The 12,932-nt window shown below is 41.9% G+C and overlaps 1 protein-coding gene across 3 annotated transcripts in view; it reads right to left on the bottom strand.

The window, feature by feature from the left end:
* LOC124553617 (zinc finger protein 391-like) overlaps nucleotides 1-12,932 on the bottom strand; it is a 144,390-nt gene that overhangs the window by 54,783 nt on the left and 76,675 nt on the right. For 2 of the 3 annotated variants that reach the window (XM_047127470.1, XM_047127471.1), the window contains exon 5: nucleotides 574-669. In XM_047127470.1, coding sequence (XP_046983426.1) covers nucleotides 574-669 — 96 coding nt within the window. The remainder of the gene's footprint in view (nucleotides 1-573; nucleotides 670-12,932) is intronic. The other variant, XM_047127472.1, reaches the window with a different exon arrangement.

Genomic DNA, 12,932 nt, shown 5'->3' with positions numbered 1-12,932 from the left:
CTAGAGAGACTCCCTAGCACTCGCCCCAGTTGTACAGCCAACTTTGCTAGCGATGGTTCACTGACTACATACGCTCTCATTTGCCGAGACGATAGTTAGCATAGCCTTCAGCTACGTCATTTGCTACGACCTAGCAAGGCGCCATTATCAGTTACTATTGATATTGAATCATGTACCGTCAAGACCGACGTTCATCATTAACGGATTAAAGTTAAGTATTCCAGCAGCTACGTCCGTTTTTCTAAATTATAATTTCCTTGTCCTGTTGCAGACCTCACGCCAGCCTGCGAGAGCTAAAACGCGTGCATTTCGGCCTCTTCTAGTAACACAGTGTTGGCTCTCCTGCCAACCACAACAATTATGAAAAACTGCAAACTTTATTTTTGGCTCTAAAAGCACTGCAGCAATTAAAAACTGTTATGAACTCAAATAACAATCTTTCATTTACGTTTTAAGAGATTCTCTACAAAAACCACCGTACGACAATCTAAAGACACTACCGCTCCACATCACATAGGTCAAGACAAACGCCAGTGGACAGCCTTAAATGGAGCATTACTGAGCACCTCTCACCCATTCCACCTCCGGGGCCAGGCCGAGAATCACCTCCTGTTCAGCCCCTCCTGCTGGAGTATCTGGCAGCCTCTGGTCAACCCCATCCTCGTGCACCTGCCATTAAGAAAAATCACTGCATTACACAAAATCACTTCAAAGACAGCCAATGAGATATACGTATCAGTGTAATGACAGACACACACACACACACACACACACACACACACACACACTGGTCTGAAAAAAATTTCTTTAATTATGGGACAATTCTCTGTACACAGGTATGAGGGGTGTATTCAAAAGGACACCACTTGCACACACTAATATCCCACCAATGCAGAGATAAATCTTCAGTTTAGTGACCCACAATATCAACAAATTTGGCAAGGTCAGGTCATAAAATACGCAAACAGGGTAACGTCTGTTGTTTAGCTTCACCAGGACTTCAAAACAAATAAGCAAGGACAGGAAAAAAAGATTCAATAGGAAAATTGTGACTTCTGACAAACAGCAAAGAAATTATATCAGACTCGATAACAGCGTGCCTCATGGAATCGTACAGAAAGAGCCGACTGCACACACGGACATCACCTGTGTCTAGAGGGTTAACGTCTCCATTAGACAGAGCACGAGGAAATTAGCTGCTTCCTTCACAAAGGAACCATCTCTTCCCTTCTCTTTATCCTTATCCAGCCTGGCAAAACTACACAAAACTGACAGTGCGTGGTCTGCTGGGGGATCTCCCAACAGTGAGTCCACTGCTCCACCAGGACTTTCATTACTATATGAGGTTATCACCGAGTCTAACACAGTCGTGGTTTATTTCACGGATTTTACAACATATACTGAGCTCATACACAATTGGGTATTGCGATCTTTCCGTTTCCCCGTGTGTGTAGCGACTCGACTGCAACGCCACAAGTAGGAAACACTGCGTGGCCAATATGTCAGTGTGATTTACCGGTCTGCCTGAAATACGGTCACATCTTCATTTTATTCTCGTCGGACGGCTACTCCGTAGCATACTGTGCACAAACTTGCACTTCGAGAATTCGTGTCGAGGGCGATGCTGTGAGAAAGTGTCTCACTATTTTGAGCTACCAAATGACAAATACATCTTCAACAGTAATCTTCTGACCTCTTCAACTATTTACATCAACTGTGAAGACAGATCCAATTACCAATAACTTTTAACTTTTCAAATACATCATTCAAAACGTCTGACCACACCGAACTCAACTTAAGACCAAAGACTTACATTTTTCATTTATTATGAGCATTTACATTATAGTATCTCTGTTTTCTCTAGTGTGTTCACGATACCTTCAAGGCACATGACCGAGGCACAAATGTCCACGTCCAGCGAGTGCTATTGCACCCACGACACTGTGCCTTGCCTCTGCTGTGTTGTGTCGTTGCATATGGACCATCTCCACACATCATACATCAGGGCATACACAGTATTTTCTTTTTTTTCCCTTCTTTTCTTCCCCCACTCCATCCCCCCTCCCCACACACAAAATGTTTTGGAAAGGCACGACCATCTTTCATGAGCACAAGCGTTTTCAGTGGAACATATGTCGTTCACCCCATGTTGCACTACAGCATCTCAAATGAACTGACAGCCTCCATTCAAAGTAGCAAGGATTCCAAAAACATCAAAGCGCCAAGGATTCCAAAAACATGTTATACAAGGGAGTTTGAAATGTTCTCAGAGTGGAATAGAAAAAAAGCTACCTACATCAATGAAACATTTATTTTTATTTTTCAATGTATTCTCCTTGTAGATTAATGCACTCAGTCCGTCGATGTTCCAGTGCCTCGATCCCATCTCGAAAATGAATTTCCTCCAGGCCTATAAAATAGTCGCGAACTACGGCTATCAATTCTTCATTTGAACTGAATCTTCATCCACCGAGAAAAATTTTCCGTTTTGGGAAGAGATGGAAGTCTGACTGAGGCATATCAGGTGAATAATGTGGGTGTGACAACAATTCGTACCTCAAATCGTGTAATTCTGTCACGGTGACGGCACACGTGTGCAGGTGCAGTGGCAAGAGTTGCGACACCCATCTTGCAGATAATTTTTTTCATTTCTAATTCTTCAGTTAAAATGTGATATACCGTTTCAGACGACATCTGGCAAATGTGAGCCATTTCACGCACTTTCAATCGACGATCCTCTGTGACCGTCTTGTGCACTTTTGCAATTATCTCTGGAGGAGTGACACATCCCGTCTGACCACTGCACAGATCATCATCTGAGCTCTCCCGACCAAATTTAAATTCATTTGTCCACTTAGCAACAGCTGAAGATCAAGGAGCAGAGTGCCTCGGTGTATTCTGGAAATCGGCACGAATGTTCTTTGTGTTCATACCTTTCTTTACGAGGTTCTTAATCACTGCTCGAGTCTCGATTTTTTCGATCTTCGCAAATAATTACATGGGAACAACAACAGAGCCATGTCACTGCCACAGCTCTCTTCCGAGAGCACTGACATGGCACGTGCTTATACAGGCAACAGACCAATGACACGTAAACAACTCGTTGCGCTAGCGATGACCTCTCGTGGTGACTCAGAGAACTTTTCAGACCACCTTCGTACGAAAACCGACTTGGCCTTTTCTCACATAACATCTAGAAAGCTACGAATTGCAGCAATCGGGTGGTTGTGGTGTTCCTTCGGTTCACAAATTTCTCGACTCAGTACAATAGCAATACTGTTATTACAGCAATATTGAATAACAAGAGTAAGATGACGGGTTATTAAAGATCACCCATCACTGGTTTCTCAGTAGGGAGGACGCAACACTTTCTGAATTTCTTTTAATTCTGCCAATGATCACAAAACCTTTGGTCCTTAGACCACCAGTTTCGGTCAGCAGTGACCATCTTCAGATCTGTTTTATAACGTGTCCTAAAATAATAAAGCCGTACTAGCACTGTCACAAATATACACAAAGTCAGCATAGCATCGCCACACATACGACAGTTTTGGCAGCGTCACGCTGGTTACGAGTCTGTTCCTACTGGTTGTCGGCGTTCCTACCGCACGCCGGCCCACTGGCGGGCAGTTCTGCTGACGTGCAAAGATTGGAACTTTAGCACAGACTGACCTCGCCGCATGTTATGTGTTACGAAATAATTTCGTACATCTGAAAATCAGATTTTGGTCTGAATAAATATTAATACAACTGAAGCAGATATCTCTAAATTATTTATCATGTCTCTCAGTTGCAGATGTGCTACGTACCAAATCTTGTACTGTATAAAGTTAACTATGTCGTGTAAAAGTAGTTTGCAGCATTACTTTTGTGTTAAAAAGGAGGGGTGTGGGGGGTCGGATTTGTGCAGTGCGGCACATGTTAGCGATGACATGTGGAGCTCGGTTATTCACGTATCTGGAGTCAGGGCAGCAGACACGGAGCAAGTACGTGACCGAGCCAAGTCCTGTGGGGCCGGACACGTGCGGCTCGGTGCCCCTTCAGCAGCCGAGCCGTAACTGGTCACATATTCAACGTTTCAACATCCTAATATTTATGATTTTCATAAGATTTCAAAACAGTGCAGTAATTGGCAACTTCCTTTAAGTGTACCGATATGTAAAATTATGTGCTTCACAAAACAAAAGGGTATAAAATCCTCCAACAGTAATATCAGTGAGTCACAATTTTAAACTCGGTCAACTCCTACGAATACCTGGGAGTAGCAGTTGGCAGGGATATAAAACAGAATAATCACATAGACTCACAGTCATAGATATAGGTAAAGCAGGAAGCAGACTTCAGTTCATTAGTGCAATAATACGGAAATACTATCAGATTACAGGGTGTTCAAAAAAGTTGCTGTGCAGCTACACATATGTTGGAAGTGAGACCCACAAATCCAAACCCACTTAATTTGATTGGAAAACACTTTGTGCAGGTCTGATTGTTATCTGCTTCTCACATATGCAGTTATTTCAGATTTTAAGTCACAAAGCGAGTTTAGTGGCTGCGATACATTACAGATTTTCCTCTTTCCTGAAGAAAAAAGCCTGGTGGAGTAAGGTATAGTAAGTGAGGAAGATACAGGTTTACTGAGGTGACAAGTTCCCCACAAATCTCTACCAGGACATACAAAGTGTTGCTTGCTGCGGGCACAGTAGCACCGTATTGTTGAAACTGTAAGTAATTGACTTAACCTTCCTTTTGCTGGCAATGAAATTGTGGATCTTTAAACAATAACATTCCCTCTTCACGGTTCCTTAAAAAAATAAAAGTCTAACAACATACCGTCTGGATATTACTTCTCACACTCCAATTTTCTGATCACACAACATTGTTTAATGTACAGCAAGAGGATTCTCCGTTGACCATAATCGCATGTTGTGTGTGTTAAGTTGACCAGAAAGTTGGAGTCGGGCCTCATCTGCATAAAAGGTGACATCGAGACTATCGACAGTATTCCTCTTAATAAAAGAAGTAAACTATTTGCAACAACCAATTAACTTTTCCTGATATTCATCTACCAGATTTTGCACTGCTGTCACATTATACAGGGAAAATTTCAATGTTTGCCAAATCACTTTATGCACAGTGCCAAGTGCGGAAATCTTTTGTTTTTTTCTTTTTTTGTGCAATGATTTTGCTCAGATCTGCCACACGGCATTAGAAGTAGCTTACTTCTGTTCATTTTAAGTGCTCTTCCAGTTCATTCAGCACGTAACACCGAGTCCATCCCCCAAAATTTCTCAACAACAAACCACATTCTGAAGATGCGCAGATGTTTCCTGCAATTTTTCAGCAAATGCTCCCTGCACTACATCTATTTACCTACCACCTAGTTAAAACACATGTTCAACAAGAAAAATACACTGATGTCCCAAATTAAAGCAACAAACCACTATTTCCCCATCCTGTGCCTAATTCTCACAATATAATAATACGAGTACAAACTGTCAACAGATGTCTGTACAATCGTCTTCGGCACAGAAAGTGGCATTTTGGTCAACGGAAGATCACGCCAATGATAACGTCGAGCCACGTATCAAATGGAGTAGTGTTTACCAGGTAGTCCAACATCCACAATCGCTGTGCACACATTCACAATCGGTGCAGTATGGCAGAGAAAAGGTGCCTACCAGACTCCGTGAGGTGGAAGGTCATAAGAGGAATTGGAAGCAGGACAATTGCAAACTCGCACGGCCTGATGAATTCATACGTATCGTTCTGTCTTCTATTGGGCGTAGCGACAGTTTTAGAAATTGAAACTATCCCAGAGACCGGGGCAGGACCAACCTCGTGGGACATTGGAAAGAGAGGACCGTTATTTGGCTGTAAGGTCACGAGAAATGCACAGCCTTAATACTGCACAACAACTGACACATGATCTCGCCGCATGTTGTATCGAGGCAAACAGTGTAGAGAAGGCTTTGACAGAGTGGCCTCTACTGTTGGAGACCTGCTGTGTGTGTGCATCTCTGATGCTTCTTCACACAAGGGAACATCTAGAGTGGAGCCATCAACATGCGATCCAGATAATCAAACAGTGGGCCAATGTTCTTTTCACGGATGAGTCCCAATTTGGTCTGGTGACAGATTCTCAATGGATTAGATTAGAGATTAGATTAGAGTAGTACTTGTTCCATAGATCGTGACTACGACACTTCGTAATAATGTGGAACGTGTCAGGTTAATAGAAGGTGTCTATACAAGATATTACATTAGACAAAATATTAAATGACACTCAATATTTTTATTTATTTTTGTGGGGGTTGAGGTAATTACCCACTTACTATATCCAAAAATTCATCTAATGAGTAGAAGGAGTTGCCATTAAGAAATTCTTTTAATTTCCTTATAAGTGCTATATGGCTATCTGTCAGACTTTTGATGCTATTAGGTAAGTGACCAAAGACTTTTGTGGTAGCATAATTTACGCCCTTCTGAGCCAAAGTTACATTTAACCTTGAGTAGTGAAGATCATCCTTTCTCCTAGTGTTGTAGCCATGTACACTGCTATTACTTTTGAATTTGTTCGGATTTTTAATAACAAATTTCATAAGTGAATATATATATTGTGAGGCTACAGTGAAGATCCCTAACTCTTTAAATAACTGTCTGCAGGATGATCTTGGATGAGCTCCAGCAATTATTCTGATTACACGCTTTTGTGCAGTGAACACTCTTTCACTCAATGATGAGTTACCCCAGAATATGATGCCATACGAAAGCAGTGAATGAAAATAGGCATGGTAAGCTAATTTACTCAGATGTATATCGCCAAAATTTGCAATGACCCTAATAGCATAAGTAGCTGAACTGAAACGTTTCAGCAGATCCTCAGTGTGTTTTTTTCCAGTTCAACCCCTCATCAATGCATACACCTAGAAATTTTGAATATTCTACCTTAGCTATCGATTTCTGATCAAAGACTAAATTTATTAGTGGTGTCATTCCATTTACTGTGTGGAACTGAATATACTGTGTTTTGTCAAAGTTTAATGAGAGCCCATTTGCAGAGAACCACTTAATGATTTTCTGAAACACATCGTTTACAATTTCACCAGTTAATTCTTGTCTGTTGGGTGTGATAGCTATATGTGTATCATCGGCAAAAAGTACCAGCTTTGCATCTTCCTGAATATAGAATTGCAAGTCATTAATATATATTAAGAACATAAGAGGACCCAAGTCCGAACCTTGCAGCACCCCATTCTTTACTGTTCCCCAGTTTGAGAAATCACCAGTTTTTTGCATATTATGTGAACTGTTTATTTCAACTTTCTTCAGTCTTCTGGTTAGGTATGATTTAAACCATTTGAGCACTGTTCCATTCATACCACAGTACTTGATCTTGTCTAGAAGTATTCCATGATTTACGCAATCAAAAGCCTTTGATAGATCACAAAAAATCCCAACGGGTGACTTCCGGTTACTCAGAGCATTTAATATTTCATTAGTGAAAGTATATATAGCATTTCCCGTTGAAAAACCCTTCTGGGAACCAAACTGACATTTTGTTAAAACTTTATTTTTACAAAGGTGTGAAGCTGCTCTACAATACATTACTTTTTCAAGAATTTTGGATAAAGCAGTCAGAAGAGAGATTGGGCGGTAGTTGTTGACATCAGACGTATCCCCTTTTTTTATGCAGTGGTTTAACAATGGCATACTTCAGTCTATCTGGGAAAATACCCTGCTTCCGCATCCGGAGGGAATGTAGAACTATATTTCGAGACCCCAACATTGTGGAAGGAGACTGATATCGAGGAGGATCAGGGATTACATTTACCACTCGAACTCCTCTTCATGAAATTGTAGGGGTGAATCAGTGAGATTTTACTGGTGTCAGGATCCCTAAGAAGATCTCAGAATCTCACATGTCACAGTTGTGAGCTGCTATGGGCCCGGGCTCTATATTGTATTGACGGACGATAATGCTCGACCTTACAGAGCACAGGTGGTTGATGTTTTCTCGGAAATGGAAGATATTGCACGCATGGCGTGGCCTGCTCACTCTCCCAATTCGAATTCCATAGAAAATGTCTGGGATGCACTAGTGATATGGGTTGCACCACGTCAGCATCCGCCGACCACCCTCCAAGACTTGTGAAAAGCTCCACATGAAGAATGGACGTTTTGCCTCAATGTGGCACTGGTGACATTATTCACAGCATGCTCCAGCATTTTAAGGCCTATACTGCTGCCACAGGTGGTCACACCCCATACTGTGCACATTAAACAGTTGTTGGAATGTGTGTGCAAATCTGTCAAGTTGGAAGAAATGAAGGACATTTTCATCTACTCTTGTACATATTGCAGTTGTTTGCATTCCGTATTGTTTACATTGTTTCTACTCCGCTATCACCTATTTATACTGTTTTGTGGCAAAATAAATGCAACCCTGCAAAATTTATGCTTGTTGCTTTAATTTTGAACACCAGTGTAAGTTTCTCAGTTGAAAACACAGAAATTTAAAAACAAACTGAACACCTAAACACTGCACTCCGCACTCAACAACAGTTTTCATGAACAGAACCAAATAGTTAAATGGTAAACAACAGTAGAAGGAATTAATAAATGATTTTTCAGTTGGGTATCCACAGCTGAGGTGAATGATAAAATATTTTAAACATTTTTTAAGAAACTATTAAAATGTTTAAAACAGCTATTCGGTACCACATTAGCTATTAGTAGTTCCTTTATTACAGTATCACACACAGCCAGTTTCACAACACTTTAATCACATCCTCAGGTGTATACATTTACACACATCAAAAAAAAGTTTTGCGTCACCCTGGTTCCCAGAACTTCTTAAGACAGACGTTGACTGTGGATATTGTATCACAGACACAGTCCCTTTGACTGTTCAGAGATGTCACTAAACCCGCCCAAAGATGTAAACAACAATGTACGAGCAGTGCCTATTAGACGGAAGGGGTCCAACAGCCGATCAGTTCTAGTCATTCCACCAGGAAGCAGATATACGGCTCATGTTGTCTGTAGTTCACCCGTGCCTAGATGATCAATACTGCAGTTCGATTGTTTCTGCATTGTTACTTTGTGCCAGGAAGGGCTCTCAACAAGGGAAGTGTCCAGGTGTCTCCGAGTGAACCACAGCGATGTTGTTCAGACGTGGAGGAGGTACAGAGAGACAGGAACTGTCAATGACACGCCTCGCTCAGGCCACCCGAGGGCTACTACTGCAGCAGATGAACGCTACCTACGGATTATGGCTCGAAGGAACCCTGACAGCAATGCCACTGTGTTGAATAATGCTTTTTGTGCAGCCACAGGATGTCATGTTACGAATTAAAGCGTGCAGGATGTGCAACTTCACTCCCGACATCCCTGGCAAGGTCCATCTTTGCAACCCCGACACCGTGCAGTGCAGTACAGATGTGCCCAACAACATGCCAAATAGACCGCTCAGGACTGGCATCATGTTCTTTTCACCGACTAGTGTCGCATATGCCTTCGACCAGACAATTGTCGGAGACACGTTTGGAGGTAACCCGGTCAGGCTGAACGCCTTAGACACACTGTCCAGCGAGTGCAGCTATGTGGACGTTCCCTTCTGTTTTGGGGTGGCATTACGTGAGGCCGACATACGCCGCCGGTGGTCACGGAAGGCGCTATAACGGCTGTGCGATACACGAATGCCATCCTCCGACCGACAGTGCAACCATATCGGCAGAATATTGGCGAGGCATTTGTCTTCACGGATGACAATTCGTGCCCCCATCATGCACATCTTGTGAATGACTTCCTTCAGGATAACGACATCGCTCAATGAGAGTGGCCAGTACGTTCTCCAGACACGAACCCTGTCGAAAATGCCCGGGACAGATTGAAAAGGGCCATTTACGGACGACGTGACCCACCAACCACTCTGAGGGATCTACGCCGAATCGCCACTGAGGAGTGGGACAAACTGGACCGACAGTGCCTCGATGAACTCGTGTGTAGTATGCCACGAAGAATACAGGCGTGCATCAATGCAAGAGGATGTGCTACTGGGTATTAGAAGTAACAGTGTGTACAGCAATCTGGACCATCACCTATGAAGGTCTCAGTATATGGTGGTACAACATGCAATGTGTGGTTTTCACGAGCAATAAAAAGGGTGGAAATGACGTTTATGTTGAGCTTTACTCCAATTTTATGTACAGGTTCCAGAACTCTGGGAACCGAGGTCATGCAAACCTTTCTTTGATGGGTGTATGAAAGAATGTAATATAAATTAGGAGGTATAATAATGGTGAAAATAAGACAATGAACCAGAAAGACAGGTGCAAGCAGTGTGCACGAGCACGGTGGGCCACGGGTATGTACCTAGGCAAGGAGTCGGTCGCTTCTCTCCGGCACACTGCACGCTGGCAGTTTCAGTAACGTTATGTCGACTGGGTTGTCAGCTGGCCTGGCCTTCCTACTTCGGGAATAGCCACATCTCCACCATGTGGCTTTTGTGAGAATCTCTCGATTTTTCACGAGTGGTGAATCTTTATATTTTTCTATCCACACAAGAGTTTGTTCCATACAGTTCTCCTCCGGCATCTTATTTTGACTCCATTTTTAGGTCCGTACCCGCAGCTCACAGAGCTCGTATACACTGCCTGCACCTGCTACCCACTGGAATTTCTGATGTTTCATCTTGTAACTATCCGATTTAGGCAGTTTTGGCAATTCGAATGCCGTCCGAACACTGTGAGACTGTGTACTTTAACAAACCAAATATAAATTAGTTTCTGGTTAATTGCCTTATTTTTTACCATTATTGTATCTTCTAGTTCATATTATATTTTTCTGTATGATGTATGCACCTGAGGATCCGACTGAATAGTTCTGAAACCGGTTGTGTGTCATCCCGTAATAAAGGAACTGCTAACAGCTAACGTGGCTACCAAAAAGTATTTTTTAAAAAAAGACATTAAGTTAAAAAAGTTAAAATATTTTATAATTAAAAGCAATTGTGTACACACAAAAAAACAGTTCCATCAATTTCCAGCATAATCTACACCTATAGTCTGTAGTTCGGTGCATAGTAGCTTTCCTAATGCACCATACAAAGGAACTTGTCTACAAAACACTTGTGCAACCCGTCCCAGAACATTGCTCAAATGTGTGGACAAAGCGTGCTATAAAGGACTAACATTGGACACCGGAGTTATATGGAAGGGCAGCACAACTGGTGGAATGTTTGTCAGACTGACAGGAGAGCCTCACATAAAACAGAGTGGCAGACACTCCGAGATACGTTCCAGTTATCCTACGGAAGCCTACCCACAATATTTCTAGAATCAGTATTAATGACGAATTTCCAGATATCGTTCTACCCCCTACGTACAGCTGTCACGGGGACCGTGAAGAGAAGATTAGACTCACTAAAGCAGTCACTGAGGCATTTAAGCACTCATTCTTCCAGCGCTCCACATGTGAATGGAACTGACAGAGACACTCACACGTGATACCACACCGAGTTCCCTCCGTAACACACTTTGTAACGGTTCGCACAGTATGTATGTAGATGAATACATCACTAAAATGTACTGGGATTTCTGAATTTCCTTCTAAGTAGTTGACACCTTCTGTTTCAGTCTATAATTTTACAGGAAAAAAAACAAGAGATCGCATAATTCGTAAGGGAGGAAGACAATTTACTGTCGCAGGGTAAATCGTAATGAACAGACTCATTATAGACAAACAGATAGCAACATTATTTTATAAAAAAAAAAATGCTCTTCCAGTGAAAGTGGCTAAAACTGATCACAATTTTGAGTAGAGGGAGTTCACGTTGAATTAATTAATGGGTATGTAGTTAAAATATGAGGCTCGAAGTGTTGAAAGTTGATTATACTTTGCAAAACAGTAGACAAGAACTCCGAGTAGAGACTCTCGGGGTCTGCTACTGCATTACAACTATCAATATTACTAAAATGCTACACCTGAGCCAGGTATCAGCTACAGCCTAGGGGTAACAAACATTCGACATACAATATTTCACATTATTATTGACCAAATTGCTGTCATAATCCACTCAGTAAGACGTGCAGTAAGTTTTAAGACAAATATTACAGTTGCAAACTGTGAGGCCGTCTCGAGGCAGTCAAACTGACAGTGTGCAGATACACAACTTCATTCGTCCAGTGTTTGACAAGGAGAGCACCTAGGGGCTTCCTGTAAAGTTTACACACAATTTCAAAACTTTATGAAGCTTGTTCTCACTTTCACTCCCTGCAAAAAGATGAAAGTAAAAAAAGTTTATCACACACTACACATTCACTGTTTGTGTGGCCAAAATTCAGGTACAAACATGACGTTTTAATTTATTACTTCTTTACTATGGACTTATTCGCTACACAGTTTGCAGACAGTGTCCAAATATAACAGTGAAAGTACCTTTAATGTTATATCATTGTACGACACCAAGTTCAGAAGACAAAACAGACTTTAAGCATAATTTCAAACCTTTCCTAAACTTTTTCTCTCTTACATGCTTAGAAGCGAATATTTAACACATTAACTTGTTTGTAAAGTAATAAGGTTTTTGAAGCTGTTTTATACATTTCAGTGCAATTCTTTAAAGAATTGGGTGTTTAGCGGTTGGCACTGAAAGTCATTCTAAAGAATAACTGCTTCCACTTAACATAAGCCATACAATACTGTAAAAGGTAAAGGCAAGCACGCACTAACTGGTGCACACGTACATGTAGCTGAGCTGATACCCATCAGATGGTAGAGCACTTGCCCGTGAAAGGCAAAGGTCCCAAGTTAAAGTCTCGGTCCGGCACACAGTTTTAATCTGCCAGGAAGTTTCATATCACCGCACGCTCCGCTGCAGAGTGAAAATCTCATTCTGGAAATGTCCCCCAGGCTGTGGCTAAGCCATGTCT

Source organism: Schistocerca americana, chromosome 11 (genome assembly GCF_021461395.2).
Source record: "Schistocerca americana isolate TAMUIC-IGC-003095 chromosome 11, iqSchAmer2.1, whole genome shotgun sequence".
NCBI classification, from domain to species: domain Eukaryota; kingdom Metazoa; phylum Arthropoda; class Insecta; order Orthoptera; family Acrididae; genus Schistocerca; species Schistocerca americana.
The sequence above is the reverse complement of the archived record's forward strand: the minus strand, read 5'-3'. Positions and strand labels throughout refer to the sequence as shown.